The sequence below is a fragment of the Podarcis gaigeae genome (assembly GCF_964106915.1).
Source record: "Podarcis gaigeae genome assembly, chromosome: 1".
NCBI lineage: Eukaryota > Metazoa > Chordata > Lepidosauria > Squamata > Lacertidae > Podarcis > Podarcis gaigeae.
This window is the reverse complement of record NC_139678.1, coordinates 120997827-121024877: the sequence shown is the minus strand read 5'-3', so window position 1 is coordinate 121024877 and position 27051 is coordinate 120997827. Positions and strand designations below refer to the sequence as shown.

The 27051-nt window shown below is 43.7% G+C and overlaps 2 protein-coding genes across 6 annotated transcripts in view; both read right to left on the bottom strand.

Annotated features, from left to right (window-relative positions):
• Window positions 1-27051, bottom strand: part of STK17B (serine/threonine kinase 17b) — a 110225-nt gene that overhangs the window by 39518 nt on the left and 43656 nt on the right. The gene's annotated exons all lie outside the window — the stretch shown is intronic.
• HECW2 (HECT, C2 and WW domain containing E3 ubiquitin protein ligase 2) overlaps window positions 20289-27051 on the bottom strand; it is a 179211-nt gene continuing 172448 nt past the window's right edge. For all 5 annotated transcript variants that reach the window (XM_083703865.1, XM_083703864.1, XM_083703866.1 and 2 more), the window contains 2 exons: window positions 25330-25442; window positions 20289-22125 (listed from right to left, as the gene is read on the bottom strand). In XM_083703865.1, the coding sequence (XP_083559991.1) occupies window positions 22014-22125; window positions 25330-25442 (225 nt within the window). In that variant the 3' untranslated portion in view covers window positions 20289-22013. The remainder of the gene's footprint in view (window positions 22126-25329; window positions 25443-27051) is intronic.

Below are 27051 nucleotides of genomic sequence, written 5' to 3'. Positions count from 1 at the left end.
CATCCTGTAGTATGCCACCTAGGCATGAACTGATGCCACAAACTATTTTCCACCACCACCACTACACCGAAGCTTTTCCGTTGCTCATTGCCCGCATTAAGTTACAGCCGCCACATTTCTCCCAGCAATTCAATCTCATGTAACCTTCCACCTAAATTTCACGATTGGCAACTGATGTTCTGTTTTCCACTATCGCAGTCTAGGATCTTCACTAGGATCCTCCCACAGAATTATACATTTCTGTCAAAGCTGAGCCTACGCACCTGCTTCATTATCATTCCAGGTCGCTCTGCCAAAAAAAGAAAGGGAAAAAAACAAGCAAGCAGAAGTATTCGACGCATCCAAGAGCCCAACCGGATTAGGACTCGGAGTTCGTTCGGCACGGCATGAAAAGAAAAACACGGCATTCCTAGCATGCCAGATAGCGCACAGGATGAAAATTAAAAAAGATGGCTACAATTAAGATGCTTGGCACTCTTGTGGAACGTGGGGGCCAGCGCAGCAAATGACAGCACTTGCGCGTCTCCTGGCCTTATTATGTCTCCTCGCAGATCCCTTCTGGAGCCAGAACCGCTCTGCTCCGCCATGTTCCGAAAGCCATACAAACAAACACACACTTAAGAAGCGGAGAGCCCTGGGAATATTATTGCAACATTTGTTATTTATACAGAGCTTTTGGCACGCACCGCACTTGGTAGAAAAAACATAGCCGGCAGAACACAGCCCCTCCGAGGACCCCAGAATTTAAGTGATATGGAAAATAGGGGGCAGCGGAGTCAGAGGCTGAGGGAACATTATGAGAATTATGACTACACGAGATCATAAAGTCCGTTTACTGCAGAGGTGGGAGGCTCTCCTCCAACTCCCATCAGCCCCAGCCAATTGAGTTGTGGTCCAGTGACTTCTGAAGGGCCACAGGTTCCCAACCCTTGGTTTACCGAATAACTTATGACCTTCCAGGCCAAAGCAAAGGCAACCCTCTGGCCTGGCACCCGCTCGACAAGGCAAGCAGCAAAAAGGCAAAGGTTTGCCGAGTCCCTGATAGGACTGCATTTATTGCAAGGGTTTTTGGCAATGCACTCAGCATGGCTATGCATGGCTGCACCTGGTTTGTGGGAAAGTAGGTAAAGGTGTCCTGTGATCACATAGAAGAGTTTGGATTTGATATCCCACTTTATCACTACCCGAAGGAGTCTCAAAGCGGCTAACAATCTCCTTTCCCTTCCTCCCCCACGACAAACACTCTGTGAGGTGAGTGGGGCTGAGAGGCTTCAGAGAAGTGTGACTGGCCCAAGGTCACCCAGCAGCTGCATGTGGAGGAGCGGGGAAGCGAACCCAGTTCACCAGATTATGAGACTGCTGCTCTTAACCACTACACACACTGGCACAAGCACACACACACACAAACAAAATATATGCAGTTACCAGGGCTGTAGCTAGGGGGTGGCGAGGTGGACCCCCGCCAGGGGCGCAGGCAATTGGAGGAGGCGTAAAATCGGCTTAAAAATATGTCCATAAATATAAATATTGATTATTGCCTCGTAAGAAATGGTTTTAAATAGAGAGTGAATTGAATGGGTGGGTGAGGGGGTTGGAGGAGAGGTGGAAAGAAGAGCTAATTTGTCCGTGGCTAGGCAGGGCAATCTGGACAGTTTTGCCAGGGGCACAAGATCACCAGCTACGGCTCTGGCAGTTACTCAAAGCACTAAGAAGAAAATAAATAGAAACCCATATTAAATATAACAAGTATGTCAGGTCATCAGTTATGGTTAAGGAGGAAGTAAACTTAGGCCCTCCTGCAGTAAACATTTAAAGCAATACAGTGGTACCTCTGGTTAAGAACTTAATTTGTTCCAGAGGTCCGTTCTTAACCTGAGGTACCACTTTAGCTAATGGGACCTCCCAGTGCCGCCGTGCAATTTCTGTTCTCATCTTGAACCAAAGTTCTTAACCTGAGGTACTATTTCTGAGTTAGCAGAGTCTGTAACCTGAAGCGTCTGTAACATGAAGCGTCTGTAACCCGAGGTACCACTGTATCATACCACAAGGGCCGCTCTTCCCTGCTGCCCGAGGCAAAACAGGAAGCCTCTCTTAGTGGGATCATGCAGAGGCGTCTCCTTGCTTCTCCAGTGGCAGCAGGGGGGGCAGGGCCCTGCCCTGCCATCTTAAACAGTCATGGCTTCCCCCAAGAAATCCTGATAAGCGTTGTTTGTTAAAGGTGCTGAGAGTTGTCACGAGACCCCTACTCCCCTCATGTAGCTACAATTCGCAGAGCAGTTCAACCAACGCCTCTTTCCAGGGAACTCTGGGAATTGCAATTCTGTGAAGAGAATAGGGGTCTCCTAAGAACCCTCCAGCACCCTTAACAAACCAAAGTTCCCAGGATTCTTTGGGGGAAGACGTAACTGCTTAAAGTGGTATGAAACTAATGGGGCCTTCTCTATGTGTAGGGATGCAGGAATATATCACCAGCTAAATTTTACGATAGGCTGATATATCATGATGTCTGAAATAAAGATGGAGCTATGTAGAGGCATTGGCTGGCTTCACGGTTTCCCCCGCATTGTGATTTTTGCATAACACACATAATGATTCGCGATATATTGCCAGGTCAAAAATTATGAAACCAATATCACAATACAGTATGGACTTCAAACCAGTTTTGGACAATATATGATATATCGCCCAGCCGTAACAGTGACCAAGAGCTTAAACTGCTTAAATCTGCCACCAGAGAATGATCGGATTAGACGTATATCCAGTTTTCCTCCCAATACCATCCTTAGTTTGCTTGGCTAGCCACACCACAGTGTCAAGTAATTTGCCTGAGGGAAAAGGAGAGGGTTTGGCTTCCCCCTGATATTACAGTGGCAGAGCACAGCGATGGACAATATACTTGTACTGAACTCTGTGTTTGTTCCTGTTATTTTTATTCTGATTTATACTCCACCACACGACTCCATAAAGCCCTCAGGGAAGTCAGCTAATCTGTATCACTGGAGCCTCGCCCTTACTATATTTAGTGTTCTCTCTCCCTCTCTTTCACACACACACACACACACACACACACACACACACACACACATATGCAAATGCTGGCTAAGACAAGAAGTTTTTCAACATGTCAAATTTTTGCCCGTGGGCTTCGCTTATTTCACTACCACGTCCAAGAGCAACAGCTGAGTAATTGAAATGATAGTATCAAACTCCTCCTCCTCCTCCTCCTCCTCCCACTATTTTCTGCATGGGCTCCTCTAGGCAGATATCCCTAGACCAGGGGTCTGCAACCTTTAAGACAAAAAGAGCCACTTGGACCCATTTCCGAAGGAAAAAAAAACTGGGAGCCGCAAAACTCGTCATTATAAAAATAACTTTTTTGTCACTTTTTATTATTATTTCTTTGTTTGACCCCTCAGAATTACTCCTCCTCATAGAAATAAACGTTAAATTAACAAGTTACCTTTTTGTGTGTGTGTGTTCTTCACTCCCCTTCAAAACAGTGACCAGCGTACATGCCCCCTTTCAATGCAGTGACCAGCTTACAATGTAGCGGGCGGGCGGGCAGGTGACGTCGGGACGGTGTGTGACTAACGCACGCACGGCCCCCTTGCGACGTCACAGCCAGTATAGCGCCCACCACAGTGGGGAGTGTTGGGGCGCACAATGCGCCTCCTCCCCTCGCTAGTATCCGCCCCGGAGCCGCAGCAAAGGTGTAAAAGAGCCACATGCGGCTCCGGAGCCGCGGGTTGCAGACCCCTGCCCTAGACTCAGGTTGCTACGGGAAAAGGACCTTCAAGATGACAGAAAGGTATAATCCCCAGGAAATGGTCATCAAAACAGCACAATAGTATTCTAACTCAGTACCCATTCGTTTCAACTGCTCCTGCACAAGCCAGGCTGGCCCAAGATTTGACTGTGGGTTGGTTTGTTTTTTGCTGCCGTTGGTGAATTAAAATTTTGCCTACTATGGGTGGAGTATAGTGGGGATACTAAGTGGGGTATGAGCATAGGGAATGAGATTCATACACCCAACAGGACTTCCGCCTATCCTCACCGAAACCCACTCCCTAAACCTGTTCTGAGGGTTCCTCCAACCCTCTCCAAGCAGAGTGCATCTTGTTCTGCACACAGAACAACTTAGTTGAATCTCACTCTCTTATTTTATGCTGACCAATATAATAGTGGTTCATTAAATGACCCGAAGTATTTTCACGTTATGATTGCTTTACAGCTTTCGCTGGTTAATCTGCCCAGATGGCCTGGGTAGATTGATCTGTCCCAACTTGGTCTTTTTGTTCTTATATTTCCCCAACCCCTCTGTATCTAGAACCACTTTAATTTTCCCATTCTCAATGTGCTAGCGTCGGTATCGGCGATCTGCTTTGGTGGTTTATTCCTTTGTAGCTAATCCTGTTGAGATCTGTTCGAAGGAGGAGGAGGTATCTCTCCGTCACTCTCAGTTGCGTTCTGGAGGGCCTAGTCTTGTGTTGTCTTTTCACCTGATACACATCAAGAAGTGGACAGTCTAGGAGGCTGGAACCCCAGCAGTAGACCTTCAGCGGCAGCATCAGTAACATAGGAACATAAGAGCAGCCTGCTGGATCAAGCCAATGGCCTAGCTAGTTCAACAAGGCAGCAGTGGGGCTGTGTGGGCACCCTGGCAGAAGTGCCAGTTTGCTTCTGCTGTTGTGCCCACACTGCACCAGCCTTACAATCTCCTCACTCCTCTAGGGCAGTTGGGAGAATTCTAATGGAAAAAGGAAGCGGAAATTGCAGCAGTTCACACGTTTCTCCGGGAAATCACAATCAGTGTCCATTTACAATTTTGCACCATTGTAGCTGTTTTCAAGTGTCTGCAAAGACTTCTCTCTACATTGCTCCGGGATTTCCGTTAGATTGGAGCGAATGCAAGTTACATACGTTGCAAAAATAGTTATGAAACTTTCGTGAAACAGCAGGCACTGGCAGGGGAACGGAAAGAGCACCGATTGTGGGAAATGCAGGTCAAGGCAGAAGCGGTAGTATATTAAACTGTATATTAAGTTGTAGCAACGCTGTTGCTGGGAGGCTTTTGTTGTGACCCCACCCCACTGGGTTACCTGCTCCTGCCCAAACCGTCTCCTTCATCTCAGCCTGATTCAGCACCCAGTCATCGTTCTTCTGCAGCTGCTCAAATTCTGTTCAAACAATCAATAAAGGTGAAGGTGGTTTGACACAAAAGTGTGGCTTCAATGTGAATTTAGCTGACTGGATAGACCAGATGTGGTGAAACAGTTTCAGCTTAAGGGTTGCCTTTCCTTTCGGGGGGGGGGGGCACCTGTGAGTGGCAGGAAGGGAAAGAGGCAAAAGTGAGCAAAGCAAGGAATCTACAGTGGTACCTCAGGTTAAGTACTTAATTTGTTCTGGAGGTCCGTTCTTAACCTGAAACTGTTCTTAACCTGTAGCACCGTTTTAGCTAATGGGGCCTCCCACTGCTGCTGCGCCGCTGCTGCGAGATTTCTGTTCTCATCCTGAAGCAAAGTTCTTAACCTGAAGCACTATTTCTGGGTTAGCGGAGTCTGTAACCTGAAGCGTCTGTAACCCGACTCTGGGGTTGCGGCGCTCATCTCGCTTTATTAGCCGAGGGAGCTGGCATACAGCTTCCAGGTCATGTGGCCAGCATGACTAAGCCACTTCTGGCGAACCAGAGCAGCGCACGGAAATGCCGTTTACCTTCCCGCCAGAGTGGTACCTATTTATCTACTTGCACTTTGTGCTTTCGAACTGCTAGGTTGGCAGGAGCAGGGACCGAGCAACGGGAGCTCATCCCGTCGCGGGGATTCGAACTGCCGACCTTCTGATTGGCAAGTCCTAGGCTCTGTGGTTTAACCCACAGCGCCACCTGCCCGAGGTACCACTGTACAATTTAACTTTGTAGTGTACACCAGTTTCTGCACACACACACCGCTCTCGATCCTGGAAGGCAAGAAGCACAATAACAATTCAAGGATGCATCCCAGCCAGGTAAAAGCATTTGAGGAGGGTGCAAAGCAGGCAGGCGAAAGGTGTGGTCTGGCAAGAGGGGTGTGTGTGCTTGCACACGTAAGAGTCTATACAGTCAGACAGAAAAGTCTGAAAAGCTGCATTCAGCTCCTAGGCCTCAGGTTCCTCACCCCTGAGTGAGACACACAGCCTGCAGTTTGGAAGGCTGTTAATTGTGTCCCTTAGAACACAAGCCCTTTATTTAGCAATTAAATGCTAAAGCCCCTCTTTAGCTGGGTTCCGTAAGTAGGTATGTTTGGGATCCGTTTAAACCAGGGAAGGCAATTTAATGATATGGCCATTGTGTGAAACGAGACAAGAAAATGAAATTGCAGGCAACAGATTACACTTCCATTGACTGCAACGCAATTTGAATACCTTGATTAGAATGAGAGGTATCTGGGAGCAGCAAGCAATTTTTAATTAGCTACAGGGAATATGAAATGTCATCCTTGGAATTCTCCCTGTACATTTTACCATCTGCTCAACTACCCTTAAAAGAAAGGCAGGTCTCTTTTAATAGAGCGTTACAAGGAGATGGTCACATGCCATATTCTGTTATCATGCTCGAAAACTGTGTTCCCTTCTTTTGCCTTTAAAATAAAGAAAGACACTGCAAAAGAGTATTAACTTGAGGTGCAAATCAAGATATGGAGATAAATTCATGAAAGACTGGTCTGTTAACACAGCTATCAGGCACATTAGCAAAATATATTAGGGATAGATAAATCTGTCAATTCTGGTTTCCTCCCCCTTTCTCGTTTTTCCAGTTTTGCGCTAGCCAGATTTCCATGTGTGTTTTAATCTGTATTTAGTTTATTGCTAATCTCAATTTTTCGAATGTTTTCACTAGATGTTTTTACTGATAATTTATTGCTTTATTCTTTTTCTTTGTGGTTTGTTTGTTTGTTTGTTTTTAAAAATCAGGTGGTCCAAAGATATTATGAATATTTAGCATTTTTTTTAAAAGTCATCAAGAAAGTTTGCCAGCATTTTAGTACTCATTTTTGCCCAATGCACAGACCTTTTTTGCAAGCAATTTCTCCCATCAGAACACTGCTTTCATTAATATATGCATTCTTAGGCACACTTTCCCCTAACACATGCCCTTTTCTGGGGAGGGGGCTGGAGGACTGAACCACAAATTTCTGAGAAATGCAAAAGATAGCTGTGTTTCAGTTCCCATATTGATTTGGGAAGTGCAATTTAGGTAGATCCACATTCAAATGCAAGTCGAATTTCCTTCCCATCCTTAAAATATGCCTCCAGGTTGTTCAGAGGCAACCAGAAGAGGTGGGTGCTACCTTTGTGCCCTGATCTCAGTAACATCCAACCAGGCTGGAGGATGCAGGACAGAATGACATTTAGAGAGATTGCTCCTCTACAAGTATCACATTGGAATAAGATGCTAGGCCTGTGTCTAGTTAAAGGCTGGATAAGTTCCCCTAATGAAGACGGCAAACACACATGGGGAATCACCTGTTAAATAATAATTGCATCATTAGCATTGCTTCTCTTATGTGATTAGGTCAGCCCCTTCTTCCATTTCCCGCGTACACGAAAACCTCTCTGAATGTTGAGCCAAAAGCTGAACTACCATTATCATCCCATGGCTTTTAACACTTTGTGCCAATCTAGGTATGGAACTGAACATGAAACTGCATACCCTCCAACATTTCTCCAATGGAAACAAGGAAGTCCTATTCTATACTTATACTAATATTAATACTACTACTAATTATAATAAATTTATTTTTTATACCCCACCCATCTGAATGAGTTGTCCCTATACAGGGCTGCCTTCAGATATCTTCTTAGGTATCTTCTACAGTTGTACCTTGGGTTAAGTACTTAATTCGTTCCGGAGGTCCATACTTAACCTGAAACTGTTCTTAACCTGAAGCACCACTTTAGCTAATGGGGCCTCCTGCTGCTGCCGTGCTGCCGGAGCCCGATTTCTGTTCTGCACTATTTCTAGGTTAGCGGAGTGTAACCTGAAGCGTATGTAACCTGAAGCGTATGTAACCCGAGGTACCACTGTAGTTACTTATTTCCTTTTCTTGTGAGTCACATAACTCCATACCCTCCCAACACTTTTCTGATGAAAATAGGGACGTACTAAGGGAAAGATGGAGGGCACAAGGAGAAGGGGACGACAGAGGACGAGATGGTTGGACAGTGTTCTCGAAGCTGCAAACATGAGTTTGACTAAACTGCATGAGGCAGTGAAAGACAGGAGGGCCTGGCGTGCTCTGGTCCAAGGGGTCACAAAGAGTCGGACACGACTAAACAACAACAAAAGGAAAAGCAGGACATTCTGGGATGAAATCAGAAACTGGGACGGCTTGTGTGAATCTGGGACTGTACTGTACCTGGAAAATAAGGATGCTTGTTATACACGTCTTTCTCCCACCTCTTTCTCCAATACACACACACTCTCTCTCTTGCTAAGAAGAGAAGCAAGGATCAATGTCCCACCTGCAATCTGAAGGGGGGGGTGATATATTTCCTTCTGCCACTTCACCCCATTTTTCTGCATCTGGAGACCAGGCTTCAGGCTAGGAGTGCTTTAGGAAAGAAATAAGGCTTTGAAAGTGAGAGAAACAGCTGCCCAAGCATAATGGCACAGAAAATGACAAGGGATTGAAGCTATACAGTGAATAGCAGATGCGTTTGTACGGAGTGAGGAGGGAAAAGAAGTGTAGGGATGGGGGATAAAGGAGAGGATAAAGCAAGTGTCGAAGAGATGGAGTGTTGAAGTGGAACTGGGATGGTCCTCCAGATGTTACTGCTCCTTGTTTGTTCATCGTTGGCCATGTTAGCTGGGGCTGGAGTCCAGCCACACAGGTTCCAGATCTCTGAAGGAGAAGAATTAGAACATTGGCACTGATGTTGAAAGTGATGTAGCTAGTGCACAGAGGCTACGTGCGTGAGGGGTGGGGGATGAGTAGACAGATAGACAGACAGACAGACAGACAGAGAATTCCAGTGAAGAAAAGATTAAAGGAAGTGAACTAAAGGTTCTGAAATGAAGGAGATAATTGATGGTGCAAGGGGCAAAATAGGTAAAAAAGGAGAATTCCTGGATGCCAAGATCCAAGTCTGGGGCAGGTACTCTTCGGTGAGAGAACCCCACTAGAGATTTTAAAAATAACAAAATATGCAGCAAACTTGGAAATATAGGACACAGGACCTTTAAAATATGCCCTGGTGAGTTCTTTCCAAAGTTTTTCCACTTCCCCAACCTAGAAAAAAAGCCACACGTTTGGTAAGTTAAAAATGGTTTACATAAAAACTCTCTGAAGGTCAGATTCATGTGCTTTTCCGTACAGCATTCAGAAAGGTTGCACAAGCGGTAAAGCTTGGCTTAGTTCCAAAGCACTGAAAGTTTCTAAATTATTGGTATAGGAACACAAGGAATGGCTTTTGAGGACCATGCAGCTATGCCTCTTGACACACTGATTTCATCAGGAAGACTGAGGGGGGGGGGGAAGGCTTGATTACATGGTCCCTCCCAAGGCGAGCGAAGCCTGGCAGGACAGCTTACTCTATGGTTTTAACCCCTTCATGTATTAATTTGACTTAAGCATGTTGGTTATCTGAGACTGCTTATCCCACAATAAACATGTCACCAACAGTGGAAAGGAGAACATTGAACAAACAAACAGTGATGGCAGCAGAAATGGATTAGTATGCTGAGGTCTGCCGGACAGGATGGAGAGATATAAAAAGAAGGAACCGGTCTATGCCATATGAAAATGAGTAGCTAAGAAGAGAAAAACCCAGAAACAATCATGTCACAAAAACATGTGGTTCCTATCTAAGCTTCTTTGTGTGGCATTTTATACTGAAGGAAATGACTGTGGGGAGAGAGCAAGCTTGTTTGCGAGAACTAGGTCCCATGTTGTATAACAAAAGCACGTCCTTGAGTTAATTGAGTTTCCACTAGGCCCAGTTAAATAGATGTGGCCACATTTCACGCAGATCTCATGCACTGTGATATTAGTGACCACAAATTATCGGTTTCGTGTTATGCTGTAATACATTCCCAGGATTCTTTGCTGTGTTAAGTCTTTTATATTAAGGTCTTTGGCACAAGGACAAATAGTGGCAATTCTTGCAAACATAACAAAATTAATTTGATTCAGCTATTTCTTCCAATCTAACCTTGGATTACAGAAGCTAGGTGATTACAGAATTACAGAAGCCAGCAAGAGAGGACAAAACAGGTGATGGGGGGGGGGGATAACAATAGAAACTCATAATAAGCAAAAATAATAGTCCTATTTGGGTCTGCTCCTCGTGTGCTATCTGTACAAGTGGCAGAGCATAAGCTCTCCATGCAGAACCATAGCTGTCAAGCGTCCCTTATTTGACGGGAAACTCCCTTATCCCAGCGCCATGTCCCACTGCTGTCCCTTATTGATGATGACACTTAAATTTCCCGGGTTTCAAAGAAAGCAGCTCCTCTCCCTCCTTCCCTCCCAGCCAGGGAGGAGGCAGGCTCCAACAGGGTTGCTTGGCTGCGTTGCTCACCCAATAAGGAGTCTAAGAACGACTGGTGGGGGTGGAGCTTGCATGCCTTGTGCTGATCAAATCGGTTGCGTTGCCTGGGGACTCGCCTTTGCTCAGCGCTTCCCAGTGGAGAGGTGACGGTAGTTTCCTTGCTGCATCCCCTTTGCCGGGTTGCTGCACTGTGGGAACTACCACTTGGGGCTTTGTGTGGCTGCTGGCTGGGCTTTCTGCTTTTGGATCGGAGGGGCTCAGAAGTTGAACATACCTGTGCTTGGAAAATCCCTTATTTTGGCTGCTGATCTCTTATTTTTGAGGCTGCTGGTCCCTTATTTTCAAATCTGTAAGTTGACAGCTATGTGCAGAATGTCCCAGGTTCAGTTCCCAGTTGAAGCTGGGAAATATCCCTGGTTAACTGCTGCCGTTCAAGATATGCAATTCTGATCTAGACCTATATTTCATGGGGTTCTATGTCATGCAGGGTCCATGACTAGAGGAGGCTCCCATATCACAGCTCAGCCTCCAACTAGTGAAAGGAGAAGACGACAGATCTTAGTGCACTTGTCCTCACACACTGTGCTCACAGGCAGGGTTTACATGCAAGCCGCACATCTGAACAAGGCTATTGTGAAGCACAAAATCTGGATATGGAGGCAGAAATGGAGAGCGGCCACCAGGTCAAATAGCCTAGCACAGACCTACATAGCCTGAGACGTATTGAGAAAAGTACAACCCCACCATCTCTAGGAAATTTATCAAGCTCCTGGCAGGTCCCAGTGCCTGGCTCATGGGCAATATTTATGAATCACAGGTTGTGCAGGCCTGTTCCTACACTGGTTCCTACACATGGGAGTTCCCAGAATGCTTTGCTTTTGAGTTCTGGCACCAAACGCAATTTGGCAGAGCGCCAACCCGAGCTTCCCACTTGCTGAGCTTCAGCATAAAATAATCTGAACCATCACAAGGCTGGTAGCAGGTGGCCTGATGTCACCCATTACAACCCATGACGCCACCCAGTTTGGAAGCCAAGCACCGTCAAATAATTGCACATAAGTAGAGATGCACCAATGATTATGTTATGTGACTAAGTGCGAAATGCGTCATATGAACTGATCCCCTGCATCACTCCTCCTTATAATCACTGTGACCAGAACAGAGAACACCTAACCTAAATAGTGCTATCACTGAATCTGCCCAAGTAAGATGGTACTTAAATCTATAGGTGTCTGAAGCCACTGTGACATTTCCTCTTCAACAACAGCCTTTAACCGTCTGTGAGATGTTCAACTCTACTGTTTTAACTGTACCATAATTCCGCAACCCACAAGCCTATAACCCTTTCCTCAATTACATGCTGATTCCAGTGGAACCTGTATGTGCTTGGATGGGAACAGAATTACAACCACCAGAAGAAAGATGGATTTAAAAATATGGCTGATTTTATTTTGAGTATTTCTTTTATTCAGGCCTTGAATCCTGAAGGTCTATAGGTCAGCTGTGGAGCATTTATTCATTTATATGATTTAACAACATGCATATGCTTCTCATTGGCAATAAACCACCTGAATGGTTTACCACAAATTAAAAATAAAACATTTAAAATTATCAAGAAAGTGAGGAAGATCTGAGATTCAGTCCTCAGCATCTCAAGATAAGGGTGGGGGAAAGAGCCCAATGTGAAACCCTGGAGAGTTGCTCCCAGTCTGTGCAGACAATTCTGAGGTAAATGGACCACTGGTCTAACACAATATTAAGCTAGCTCCCTATGTTCCTATCCTGTAGTACAGTGGTACCTTGGTTTACAAACTTATTCCGTTCTGGAAGTCTGTTCTTAAACCAAAGCATTCTTAAACCAAGGCGTGCTTTCCCATAGCAGGGGGGGGGCTCAATTTACAAATGGAACACACTCAACAGAAAGCGGAACATGTTCTGCTTCCAAGGCAAAGTTCACAAACCAAAACACCTACTTCTGGGTTTGCAGCATTCTTAACCCAAGTTGTTCATAAACTAAGCTGTTCTTAAACCAAGGTATAGGCCGTTTTCTGGGGAAATGGATTTAAATGCTTTCTGGAGAAAAATGTTCATTCATAAAGTACTTCCAATAAAATTTGTACAGATAATTGTGGGTTAGAAAAGGAAGAGATCTGTGTGGGAGACAGATCACAGGGTTTTCTCAGGGTGTGTAATGCTGAGGCTGAGGAAAGGGGGGAGACCTCCCAGGTGGGAGATGGGCAGATTTAGCTCTTGGTATGCAGATAGAAGATTGAAATAAAATGGTGATGGAGGGCTTTCTTTTTTCTTCTCTTTTCTTTCTTTCTTTGTGTTATGAAGATAATGAATACAGTATTTTCTATTTTCTTTCTCTATATTATTCTTTTCTTTTGATATATTGCCTTTTATTATTTTTCCATAAGAGAGTTTGGATATATATTGCTTTATATGTTTAAAACCTCTAATAAAATTCTCTCTCTCAAAGAAAGTACCTCCAGTAAACAAATGTAACACTAAATATCCACTAAACATCAGACCAAAAATCTAAACTGTTCTATCCCTTTATATATAATTTGTCATCCTAATTTGGTAAGAGTGAATTTATAACACCCCAAACTTTTGCATCTGATGGTCACTGAACTGTATGTTAATGTGAGCTGATGGTTGCATTTTTGTCGCATTCACTTTTTTCTCCTGTCTGTTTCTCATGGCTTCCCCCCCATTTCTCCCCTCCCCGTTTCATTGTTAAATTACTTATATTTTAAAAAATAATAAGTAAACAAAATGAGGAATCTCAAGAGGATACGACAATGCATCAAACACATCCAGAATGTACAAAGAGATAACATCTACTACCTGAAACTAGAATCTTCAGGCATTGCAAGTATCCTACAGCGCTCTCCCCCTCAGCTTATGTGCTTTTTGCAGAACCAAAACAAAAGGATGAAGTCTAAAGGTTTCTGGGACGTTTCAGAAATTGTACAAGTCATTTTCATGAAATCAGGCATGTTGTAAAAGTCTTTAAAGAGCTGGCAGGGCTTTCGCTGAAACAGGCAAGTGTACCCTTAGCAAAGAGCAAGCCGTAAAGGGGGGACGGATCCAGTCAGTGGGCCAAATCCAGATCTCTCCCAATGTCAAGGGGCCACTTTGATAGATGGGCAGGGGCACATGTGTTCCCATAACCTGATAACCATGAAGTTAAGCAAAACATTTTCCTTTGCCTGTGTGGTTCACTGAAATCAACAGGGCTTGACTCACAGGTATGATGATGAGGTCTAGATCCAACACAAATATCTTCTGATAAGCTGCTACATTTGCAAGAACTGTCACAATACTTATACTAATGGAGTGACTGCACACAGTAAATGATTTAAGCAGTGCCGTAGCGTCTCCCTCTCTCGATTCATGCCACCAGCTGGCTGCTTAGCTTGAGTTATTACTACGTACATTGCTTGGGCCATACTCCCACTGCATTTTTCTTTGCCGCAATCACTGCATGGATCTACCAGGTCTTAAAGGAGTAGCTGTTCAACGGCTCCGTTGACCCCCTCTTGGATCAGCAGGATCCCCCAGCAGTTGCTTAGGATCGTGTTCCTTGACAACAGCCACCGTCAGATCCCTAAGTAAGGTAAACAAAACTGGGCCAGAGCAATCAGCTGAGCTAGTGGCCATTTCCAAACGGTGTCAAGCAAAACGTGGGTGGTTGCGTTATTACGGAACAGTCCTCGTATACCTAACAATGGAAATGATATACGATCATTATGCAAAGTTGTAAGAACACAGCAGCTGAGTCAAAGAGCTGTCAGCAAGCAATTATGCTCCCAAAGCCGGAAATGGAGGCAGGGAGGAGTGCAAGAATCCTAACCTGTCCTTCTGGAAAAGAAACAACATCTTTAGCAGCGCATCGACAAACTGATCTCTCTCTCTCTCTCTCTCTCTCTCTCTCTGTCTCTCTGGAGCGAAGTATTTTAGCTTGAGCAGTACAGTCATTTTAAACGTGGTTCACCTTTTATCGTTGGTTGAGAGAAAAAGAACAGTTACATTCAAGCAACTATATTATGGACAAAATCACAAAGCAACACAAATAGGGCTGCCATATGTCCCAGACACATCTGGGAATCGGGCTGCGCAAATGGCAACAGGGCGGATTTTGGCTGAATTGGCAACATGTCTGGGAAAACCCGGATGTATGGCAAGTAGGGTGTTTGTGTGTGTTTTTATTTTAAAAATGCTTTACCCCCCCAAACTTAAAATGGACTGGAAGCAAGAGCAAATGCTGGAATATCTCCAGGCGGTTTACAAATGGACCAAAATACAAATGGATCAAAGTGCTTCTGAAAATATCCTGGTAGCCAACCAAAAGTGACATCACTTTTGCATCAACGCAGTGATCCCAGTAATGTGCTTTGTTTCTGCCCCACCCCTCCAGTCCCGGAGACTTACAAGAGCTTGGGTGCCAGGTTACCTAAAGAGTCACTTTCTTCCATATGCCCTTCCCAGGCACTGAGATCTTCTTTTGAGACCCTTCTCCAGCTTCCACATCACTTACTGAAGTGAGGCAGACATCTACTAGGGAGGTGTTTTTGGTGGTGGCACCCCACTTATGAAATGCCCCGGCAGGTTTACCTGGTGCATATGCTATCTTTTAGGCACCAGGTGCAAGACTTTCTTGTTTTCCAAGACCTTTTAATTACATACCCTTGGGTGCCTAAGGAGCTTTTACACAGTTCCTACTGGCTGGATTAAACTGTTTCACAGTTGCTATGTTTCATACTGACTTCAAATTGTTTTGTTTTTCACTGGACTTTTTGTGATTTATTTTGGTTTTAGTGTTTGCGAATCGTATTTCGTATTTAGCTGTTTATGCAAACCTCCCAGACAGTTGGGTGGCCAGCATATAAAGAAGTAAATAAAGAACTAAAGGAGCGCTAGAGTGAAGATAATATTAAATAAATAATAGTCTTACATTTTCTTGGAAGAGGGAGCTCAATGCCCAGAAGAGTCCAGGCAGGTGCTATTTAATTTATAGTTCAAATGGCAAATTAGACAGCAATAATAGATGACTGGATAATTTCACAGGGAATAATAATAATAATAATAATAATAATAATAATAATAATAATAAATAATAATAATATCATCATCATCATCTAAGGAATCCTTGATTTGTCAGACAGGCAACTTTCTAGAACTATCAATTATATTAAACAACCATAAATTAAATAAAAATGAATCAGTGACCTATAGGCATTTGTAACATCAGTTGCTAATTACTGACTATTAACTATTCTTAACATCACTTGCTAACTACTTCATGTCCCAGTGCAATATATTAAGTATGCCATAATTGTTGTTTTTTCTCAGATCTGCTCAGTTATACATGTGGATAGTTCCAAATGTGTTAACTTGGTGTTTAAACAATATTCATATTGCTCTGTATTAAACGGAAAGAGACTTGAGACCAGTAGTGTTATCAGACATTTAACATTTACAGAGAGTTCCCTCCATCCAAAAAAAAAAGAGCATCTCAGAAATATCACTGCAACATCTGCTGCAAGGCTCAGAAAACATCTGCAACTGATAATCCGCAGCCTTATAAACAGCTGTGATTAACACTTCAGATGTCAAAGCCTAAGCGAGCAGATGCAACTCTCATCGTTAGCAACGGAAGCCCTGTTGGATCTCTGGAAGCACCAAAGAAACCACAAAACTTTCTTCACTCCCGTAACTTGAAAAAAGCAAGCAAAATGCCAGCTCACGCTTCTCTGCCCCTTTAAATACCCTGCCAGAGACTTTCCTTCAGAAGCCCTGCCAGAGAGCTACTGCCCAGATTTCCAACTTCCTTTGAAGATTATATGTTGTGTATGGACGCAGGTGGCGCTGTGGGTTAAAGCCTCAGCGCCTAGGACTTGCCGATCGAAAGGTCGGCGGTTCGAATCCCTGCGGCGGGGTGCGCTCCCGCTGCTCGGTCCCAGCGCCTGCCAACCTAGCAGTTCGAAAGCACCTCCGGGTGCAAGTAGATAAATAGGGACCGCTTATCAGCGGGAAGGTAAACGGGGTTTCCGTGTGCGGCTCTGGCTCGCCAGAGCAGCGATGTCACGCTGGCCACGTGACCCGGAAGTGTCTCCGGACAGCGCTGGCCCCTGGCCTCTTAAATGAGATGGGCGCACAACCCCAGAGTCTGTCAAGACTGGCCCGTACGGGCAGGGGTACCTTTACCTTTACCTTATGTTCACTATATATTCAGTGAACTGGGACGAACAACTTTATCGTGGAGCTTATGTTGCGCACAGCCTGGCCTTTTAGATCGGGGTTGTATTTCACCTTAGATGCCCTCCTAATCTAACCATGCAATTGTTCATCTTATGCCTCTGACTGGGGAGTGATGGCATCAAATTGAATGCACCCGTTTCATTGAATGAAATCTGTATCATTCCGGGGGGGTGGTGGTGGTGGTGGAATCCTTATAACCATGCAAATATATATTCAAAATAGTTCTGAAGCTGCTTGCTGTAACAAAGAGAAAAGATGCGTCTCGTGTTGTTTGTCTCCAGTCCACACACCTCTTGGAAGAGAAGCTACAGATAATTACGCCCAGCTATCTTTGCTTCTGCAGGTGAAAGGGCAGAATGTTAATTGATTTTACAAGTCATTCCAGAGCATTGAGCAGAAATTGTAGAAGCCAAACAACATACCTAGTAATTAATAAAAGCTGATGGCCACAGCACATTCTCTTAGATGAATGAATTTGACTATTGCCTTCTGGCTAATTCCACCTTTCAATCAGCATTCGCAGCTCCCTCTGCTAGACGGACAAGTTTCCATATGGACACCGTGGCTATTGGTATTTTGGGCGATCAAACAGCTTAAAAAGGAAATGCAACCTACAGACTTTTGTTGCAGGAATGCATATTACTTAAGTTAATGCCATGCAACCCAATTTTTTCCTCTTATCTAGCATGTCCATTGCAGGGAATTCGCTCATTATCCCACGTATAACTCGCAGTATTTTGCTATGGGAAAGTAAAATAAAAATGAATGAATCATTCATTTGCAGTTCAGTTTGAGGAAATCTGTTGTACAAGTGTACCTGTGACACGACGGGTGGAAAGGAAGACCTGGCTTTTGCTTGCCCACAAGCAAATCACTGAATCTATACACTATAAGGTGTCACAATTTTGTGATTTCTCTCTCTCCTGCCCTCCACATTTTTAACCTTTTAGTTCTAAGAAAATCTGAGAAACAATCCACCCCAATCTCTCTGCAGCTGCCTCTCAGCCTCTCTTAAATGAGTGAAGATAAAATCCTTCTGGAGACGTATTAGGTGTAAAACAAGATTTTGGCTTCTCACCATCAGGAAAGATTCTGAGAATCTATGCTTTCACAATACATACCTACACCAGGATATGAGTAAGTGGTAAACTGACATTACTGGAGAGCTAAGGCAGGGTGGCATGGGGTTTGGGACAATTGTGTTGTAACCCCAAACCCCGAAACTTACAAAAACATTTAACTATGTTAAATCTGAAGATGTTCTGTAACGATAGCTGAAGGTATAGCCTGGCAAGTACACAAAATGGGTTTATGAAATTCAGACTTACCAGCTAAGGAAAGTAAAATCCCTGAACTTTCCTGCCCGCTGAGCTACGGGAGTCGTTGCACTCACAGCCTTCTGGATTATATAGGCTTACATTTCCATTTTGAATTTTTTTTAGTTATGAGGACAATTTTTTAAAAACTAAATCCCATGGTTCCTTTTCTAGCAACATTGCCTTCTTATCTCAAACGACTGTACTGCACTTCGAAACATGAACCATTCTGAGGAGAGTTGTTCTGCTGTTTGCCAGTTCTCCAGTTACATACACCTTCCTAAGCTTTTTAAGGTCAGGGCAGAGGTTTGCTAGAAATGTGTGCAAATATAGCACTGTTTGGACTTTCTTATACCACTCAAGGAAGGTGAAGGGCATTCTACCTGTGACAGAAGGAAGCATTTCATTTGTGTTTTCGTGAACAGCTGTTTTCTGTAGGCCAGTACATCCACAATTCTCAATAATAATAATAATAATAAATTTTATTTATATCCCGCCCTCCCCAGCTGAAGCCGGGCTCAGGGCAGCTAACAACAATAAAATAGTACAATATTCTAAAAACATTTCATTATAAAAATTAATTAAAATCAAATTGTTGGCAACCATTAAGCTAAAGTTCTGTGGAGATTGCCAAAGGAGGGAGTCAGGCTGTGCCCTGACCAAAAGCCTGGTGGAACAGTTCTGTCTTACAGGCCCTGCGGAAAGATGTCAAGTCCTGCAGGGCCCTAGTCTCTTGTGACAGAACGTTCCACCAGATTGGAGCCGCAGCCGAAAAAGCCCTGGCTCTAGTTGAGGCCAGCCTAACCTCTCTGTGGCCTGGGACCTTCAGGATGTTTTTATTTGAAGATTTATTTGTTTTTATTTGAAGTTCCTCTGTGGGACCAGGAGAGGCGGTCCCATAGGGCACAACAAGCCTTGATTACAATCTAACAATTTTAAATATTTTTGTTAATTCAGATAGACGGAGATTGCTTGCAAGTTCATTTCTGTTTTAGGCACCAGCACAGTGTAGACTGGTGAATTTTAATATTTTTTTTTTTGGGGGGGTGTTTCTTAGTAAATTCAAAGCAATGCACATTGACCTGAAGGGTTTTTAACCATTTGATTCATCTTCCAGAAAGGGCAAACCTCTCCGAGAGACTACCAAACAGTAGTTCCTGCCACTCTTTCAAAACAGGTCAAGAAAGGGCATTATGTGATCATGTCAACATTATATACTGGCCTCTTATGTATAAAAGATTGTCGTATCCCAACAAGTGGGTGCCAGCCATCTCACCCCCCCCCCCCGGCCTCTGGAAACACAGTGCCAATTCTGGACCCGTTATGAAATTACATGTCTGGAGCTTCATAGACTCTTCCTAAACTTTTAAGGCAATCAAATATTTTTTTTTAAAATCATTTTTGTCTTTCAGGATGACCCCTGTATCACCAGCTGCCACCTCCACTCCCAACAGAACCAAGCTTCTAAGCGGAGAGGGTGCAAGGCTAGTCTTTATTTTTGACTTTTGCTATGCTGGGCTTCGACGGGACGTGGGTGGCGCTGTGGTTTAAATCTCAGAGCCCAGGACTTGCTGATCAGAAGGTTGGCGGTTTGAATCCCCGTGACGGGGTGAGCTCCCGTTGCTCGGTCCCAGCTCCTGCCAATCTAGCAGTTTGAAAGCATGCCACTGAGAGTAGATAAATAGGTACTGCTCCGGTGGGAAGGTAAAGGGCGTTTCCGTGCGCTGCTCTGGTTTGCCACAAGCGGCCTAGTCATGCTGGCCTCATGACCCGGAAGCTGTACGCTGGCTCCCAGGGCCAGTAAAGCGAGATGAGCGCCGCAACCCCAGAGTCGGTCACGACTGGACATAATGGTCAGGGGTCCCTTTACCTTTATGCTGGGCTTCAGGTGAGCAGGAGATTGATCTCACAGCAGAGACAACTATGAAGAGCATACGTGGAACACCCATCAACAGCAACGTGAAGAGGGAGAAAGCTCTGCGGTTACTCCTAGTCTCAGATCTGTCTCCCTCGCAGCAAGGACTTGCAAAGCCAAAGGTACCATCTAGGCTAGTAGGTCCTAGAAACTTTTGTTTCGGCGGAATGTGTTGCTTTTTAATGATCACGGGAATAAAAAGAAAACCGTGGATACCATGCTCCCCACTGCAACACATGAAATTGGCCTTCAGCATGGGAGATTCTTGCGAGGAATAGGCTCATACCTTTTAATGTTTCTGAAATTAAATGCTTGTTTGACATGGTGGATTCATGGTTTCAGATATATCATAGAAAAAAGTAGTTCATTTTAATAAACATTGTTTAAGAAAACTAGTCAGTGAAAATGCAGGCTTAGAAAGACACTAGAAACAGTTTACATCTTGGAGATGGTTCGCTGCTAAATGTGAGTGAAGGTTCCTAAGCGAAGGTTCGTCCTTTTTAAGTGCTGACCATCTTGTGTGTTTTTTTCTTTTCTTTTCCAGATCCTCTGTAGTGCTTGTAAGAGTGCTGTACAAAAGAAAAATGTTTGCAGGGAAAATACGAAATATCTGTATTCAACACTATTCCATAAAGTTAGTTAATGGATGAAAAAGGAAAAAGGAAAACCAAAACAAATAAAAATACATTTGAAATAAATGCATATTACACATTATAAATGTAGTGAGCCTTACAAAATTATTACTTAATGTGCACAGTCCTGATATTATCTACAGACATGGCACTGTGAAGAAAGCTCTGTTTCTTAAAGCAGCTACTTCTTACAGGTTTCTACGAGTGATGCAGTTTTCTGCCAGTCAGTTCACAATGTCCCTTTGACTTTGGTACATTCAGTGCAAAAAATAGTTTCGGGAATATCTTACCCTTATAAAAATAAAAGGCATATATATATATATATATATTTGTATTTATATTTATATATGTATGTATCCCTTGAGAGTGCTTATAGAATCAAACACAAGAACGATATCTATTTAAGCATGGAAAAGTGAAAAGAACTCAAAAAAAAGGTAGTTTGTCCTCTATTTTCTTATTTACAATTTAAGGAAATCAATATCATGATTTTACAAAAATAAACAAAAGTTACTGTGTAAGAGGTTGGTTTTTTTTCCTGATATGCTGTGGTAAAGTCTAGTTGTTGTTGTTTTTTAAAAAAGGAACACTTTTCATGCAGTATAAAGCATTAAATCAATCATTTTTCTCTTATAGTAGCTCATCTTTTGCTAAAGACACTATTTGCATATACATTTGTACAACCGACCTAACTGCAAGTCATTCTTGCTGCCAACTTCCTTCATATTAAGCCCCAGAAAATTTGATCTTTACGGTGCACACCATGCAGGCACTCAAAGTCTTAGGTAAAGCAGGTATAGCATATTTTAGTACTGTATTGTATATGACATAAAGTAGTGTACCATTGGGAATTAACTTCTATCATATTAAAAACCACGCACACCAGCATTTTTCATTTGACTTCCTACTATTTAGCAGTGGGCTAAAAAAACAAAACCCCAAACTTCGTATGTCATCTTGAACTCTGTTCAAATACTTGGGTGAAATCCATTTTTGCGATAGGGAAGATTTATGCGGTAGCCCTGATGCTGCTCAACAGTTGTTGTCCTGTCTCTTTATTCTTAAATTATACCAAATATTAAAGTTTGGTGGTCAAAAGAAAAAAAGAAAGAAAGAGGTCATTTGGAGAACTGCAGGTGTCCCCTACAGAATACATCCCTTGTTATGTACTTGTGTGAATGTTTCAGAGCTTATAAGAGCTCCCCAATCTAGCCTCACTCACTCACGAAATTCCATCACAGAAACTGTATTGTAAAACAACTTTTCCTCCAGGAAATGCAATGCAGGCATTCATGTATTCTTTGAGGAACGGTCCACGAAAGGTCCAAGATGCTGGGCACTACGGTTTGTGTTTTACTCGAGTCCAAATGTGCTTGTCTCTTCAACGGCCGTCAACAGCTTCTCATACAGCATGGAAAACGATGGGTACGGCGGGAGATCAAGACGATTGAAACACGTATGAGCTCTGGGGAAGAACAAGAGGCAGGGGGAAAGTGAGTGGAATTCAGAAATTTACTCCAAAAAATCAGCAGAAAAACTGGTAATAAGAGCTTTCCCCATCATACCCTGATTTAGTACTTGGTTGCGTGAATTGTTCACACAAACACAGCAGGGATGTGGGGTGCAGAAGCCCCAAATTACTCAAGAACTACCCAACCTCCAGATGTGGTTGGATTCTAGCTCCTATCAGCCCCAGTTAGCAGAGCTTATAGCAGATGGAGCCCGACATATGCTCTCCACCTCTTCCATAGCTAAAGGAGCCTTCGTGTATCCATGAAGTATGGAGAAGCCAGGGCCTTCTCAGTGATGGCTCTGACCTGGTGGAATGCGCTGTTCCATGAGACCAGGGCCCTGCAGGATTTAACTTCCTTCCGCAGGGCCTGTAAGACAGAGCTATTCCACCTGGCTTTCAATTTGAACTTAGCCTGATCTTTTATTCTCCTTCCTTCCCTTTTTATGAAGATTACCCGCTTTGGGTCAGCGGTTCGAATCCCCGCGGCGGGATGAGCTCCCGTCGTTCGGTCCCAGCTCCAGCCCACCTAGCAGTTCAACAGCACCCCTAAGTGCAAGTAGATAAATAGGTACCGCTTTATAGCGGGAAGCTAAACGGCGTTTCCGTGTGCGGCGCTGGTGGAGGCTCGCCAGAGCAGCTTCGTCACGCTGGCCACGTGACCCGGAAGTGTCTTCGGACGGCGCCAGCTCCCGGCCTCTTGAGCGAGATGAGCGCGCAACCCTAGAGTCGGACACGACTGGCCCGTACGGGCAGGGGTACCTTTACCTTTACCTATCCTAACATCTAGATATAAATACCTCTTTCATATCCTTTCACTTCACAAGGTTATTCCAGACTCAGCCAGATTTCTGTCCTCGAACCTTGACTTTTGAGGTATTCATTTAGGCACTCCCATTCTTTTTTTACTTCACGTTTTGATTTTTGTCTTATTTTGTCTGTCAATTTGGCTAATTCTAAGTATTCTGAAAGCTTACATAGCCACTCTCCCCTAGTGGGTATCCTCTGCACTCTTATCAGTGCAGACATCTTCTGCTGGTCCAGCTCTAAAATTGGAAGTGGGGGGCAAGGGAGTACGAAAAAAAATGATGCAGTGCAAGGAAAGGAAAGGGCTCAGTTCCTCTCACCAATACAACTATTTTAAAAAAGCAGGTGTGTTAGATGTGAACGGTACAGACATGTGAACAGCAATGGCTGCCCTCACCATGTCATTGTATGACCCTACTTCACCCCAGAAACCTACGAGGATGATACGCTTCAGCAGGTCAGATCTTAAGAAAATATTTGCTGCCTGAGAGAGCTGGGCCCACGAGAGCGCAAAAGGCCATATTTTAAACAGTAATAGCGAAGAGCCAGTTGACACCCAATGGTGCTTCCTGTCTCCTAATATTAGGCAGCCTAAGCCAGCACTCTGCTGTGTTTGCAATGGAAAGCCTTTGAAGCAGGTACAGCCCAGGGCTGAAGGAGCCAGGGAACTTATAAAAACAAATCACTTTTCATTCAGCTCAGAACTGAGGTTGAGACGGTCACTTGGTTTAGAGGGGGATCAAGGCACCGTTCCTTGAAAGTTTTGCAGCGGGGGGGATGGGGGTGGGTTGTTATCTCACGCTTTGTTTAAACAAACTCTCGCACGCTTACAAATACCTCTAAATCACGCTGAGGTTGTGGCCCCAGTGTCAGCAAAGCAGGAGCGCTGGGCATTAAAAAGACCCGATTTGTCTCCAGGAAAACTTCCTCCGCACACACGGGGGTTGGTTGCTAACATTATTTGTTTTGTAGCGTACACTGCGCGAAGGTCAAGTTCTTTCACCACAGCCGTTCTCACTGAAACTGTGACGTAGATAGGTACCTGCTCTTTCTACTCCCACCAGTGGAGAGCCCGGGCTGAGAGATAATGGTTTGCTTAAGCTTGCCTGGTGCTAGTACTACCGAGGATATTCATGGCATTGCTGGGTTACCAGAGGTGAGCTTGCTACCTCTTCCCACACATTATTTCATTGTGCAGAATAGAAAGCTCCATTAGCCAAGGATAGGATTACCTGGCAGCGCCAGCCTGTTTGGGTCTTTTGACTTGGCGATGCAGGAAAACAGCAGTTATTTATTTATTATTTAGCAAACATTATGCACCGCTTACTAAAATAAAAGACCTATAAGTGGTCTACAGAATGTGGCCTCTCTACACCCACCAGTGTATACAAGAAGCCAGAAAAACCACAACAAATATCCTGAAATCTTTGTATTTGCAGCACTTTCACCCTTTTGGTTTTGCCCATAATGGATGAATTTGATGGAACGAGGTACCCCAGGTGCTTGGATACATCAACATTTAGTATCTCTTTCAGAATTACAAAATCATACAAAGTTTAATCTTGGTTGGGCAGAGTATCAAACAGTGTAATTAATATACTGCCAAAAATCTTTGGTGTGTGTTTTTATTATTGCTTCTGATAACATACCCTTGATAGTAGATGATTTAACTCTTATTTGATCACCAAATATCATTTTGATTTTTTTAAAAACAACAACAACAAATAAACTTTCAAGAGTTTCAGCTAGAGTGCTTTACTAAAAATAAAATAAAATCAAAGAGAGCATTGGAATGACGAATATCACTCAATACTGTTATTATGCAGCCAATCTCTCCTCTGTCTCTTTGGTTTGTACTCTATTTTAACCATAGTGGCTGTGATGACCCACATAGTTTTGTTTACAAGCTTCTGTGACATCATCATTTCAGGTGTAGAGCCTTGGCTGCTAAGGGTTGCCACAGCTAATAAGAGTAAATTGGAATGTTGGCAAATAAGTAAAAGAACGAAAGAGAGAAAAGGGGGAGGGAGAAGAGAAGAATTGCATCAAAGCAAAGCAGAGTTGCTTGCACTGATTTTGGAAAATTGCTGAAGATGGGGGCACATTCTGAGAATAAAAGAACAAAAACTAGTTTCAGTTTAGCTCTAAGCAGAACTGAGGCCCAGAGCTTTTCTTGAGGCAGTTCCCATTCAATCTGTCCATTGGCTTCTAAAGAGGTGTTCTCATAATTCTAAAAGTAGATGATAGAAATAACTCGGCTTATCAGTTAAAACAGCATGGTTTTCCCATAGAAACCTGAATTATTAAATACCAAGTGGATTTATGTTTCAGGAAACTCAAGTGTTATTTTACCTGGGCAGAGCAGTGATCTTCCCCCATTTTTCTACACAGAATCTTCTTGGTCCATTGCTCCCCCGCAGAGAAGCAAAACCTTCATAAGGTATACTAGATGTGCCTGTAACAAACTGAAATCCAAAGCAATACACCACAAATGATTATTGTGGAAAATAAGAAAAAGTTTTATCTAGTGTATGTTTGGGGCTGCCTCTTGCATTATAAAGGCCAACACCCACCCACACACCCCTTACTGACTTGTCCTATCTTTGAATATGTATCAATAGGTTTTTCTGTGAGTTGCAACTCACAGTGGTATATGAAGAAAAAAAGCAAATTCCGCTTCACATTTGCAATTACTATTGATACATATTCAAAGACAGGACAAGAGCCAGTAAGATGACAAACTCAGTGGGACTTACATTCTATAAACATGCATAGCATTCAGCTGTTCACTTCTTGGAGCCAGCATTTGTTACAATCAGCACAGGGCACGCTTTGACTATACAAGAAGCACTCAGGGCTTCAGATGGACCTGTAATTAGTTCCAGGGGGCTTTTGACTTGGGTTTCTCAAGTAGTTTCCTCCATGCCACAAGGAAAATGCAAAAGATGTTTGAACAGCAACCGTTATCGCAAAGAGGAGGGAAATCTCTTGTAGGCATATCCAGGCCCTTTGATGAAGGTAAACAGCTGTTTCCACGAGTCTGCCTAGCCAATATATGGTACTGCTTTTGTAGGGTGCATACATTATCATCTTGGCAATGGATCAGGAAGGGAAATTTTGATTGCCTGATTCTATTTCATTGAGCAAACAGTCCAAACCCCATGAACTGAACTCAGCATTAATTTACTTGCTTGTGTTTTCTTGTTTGTTCATTGTGCAGATGCAGAGACATTTTGTTTGGAGTATTATTGGGCTCAGCTTTGATCTTCTGCATAAAATTACGGTTCCAATGAAATTTTAGGCTATCGATTTTATCACACGATAGCATAGCGGCCGTCCCATGTAAGTTCCAGTGTTACCTCTACAGCAAGGCTGCCCATACAAAACTGCTTTGCCACAACCAGCTTCCATGTTGCACCATGTAAAACACAGACCATGCGGCTGATCATGTGACTATTTCCCATGTCCATGTCAGTAGTTACAATGGAGGTTTGGCCTGATTCAGGCAACCCACATGGCTGGTGACTTTCTACATTACCAGGGTAACATGGGAAGTGACTACAGGGAGGCAGCTTGCCATGTCACTAAGGTAACTTGCAATTTAAGCACAAACAACACATAAGGGAGGAAAAAAATACAACAATTACTACGACAGTTTAATGTCCATCTGCTGCCAACAATGAATTCCACTAATGCTATGAGTCCAGTCCCTTAAGCCTAATGAAAAGGAGGGGAACCGCCAAGACTAATTTCATGCGCCCCCTGGGCGTTTCTGGGGACTCTCCATCATTGAGGTGGTGGGTAAAGTTGGTGCTCAAGGCCACTGTTAAGTAAAAGAAACTGGCCCCAGAGGTGCTTGAGGAGGAAGAGAGGTGGTTCCTGACTGAGGAAGGTGGCTCTGGAGTGGGTGTGGCCTAAAAACAGTTGAAGAGAAACAGGAGATATGGAAGAAGAAGAAGAAGAGAAGAGTTTGGATTTGATACCCCGCTTTATCACTACCCTAAGGAGTCTCAAAGCGGCTAACATTCTCCTTTCCCTTCCTCCCCCACAACAAACACTCTGTGAGGTGAGTGA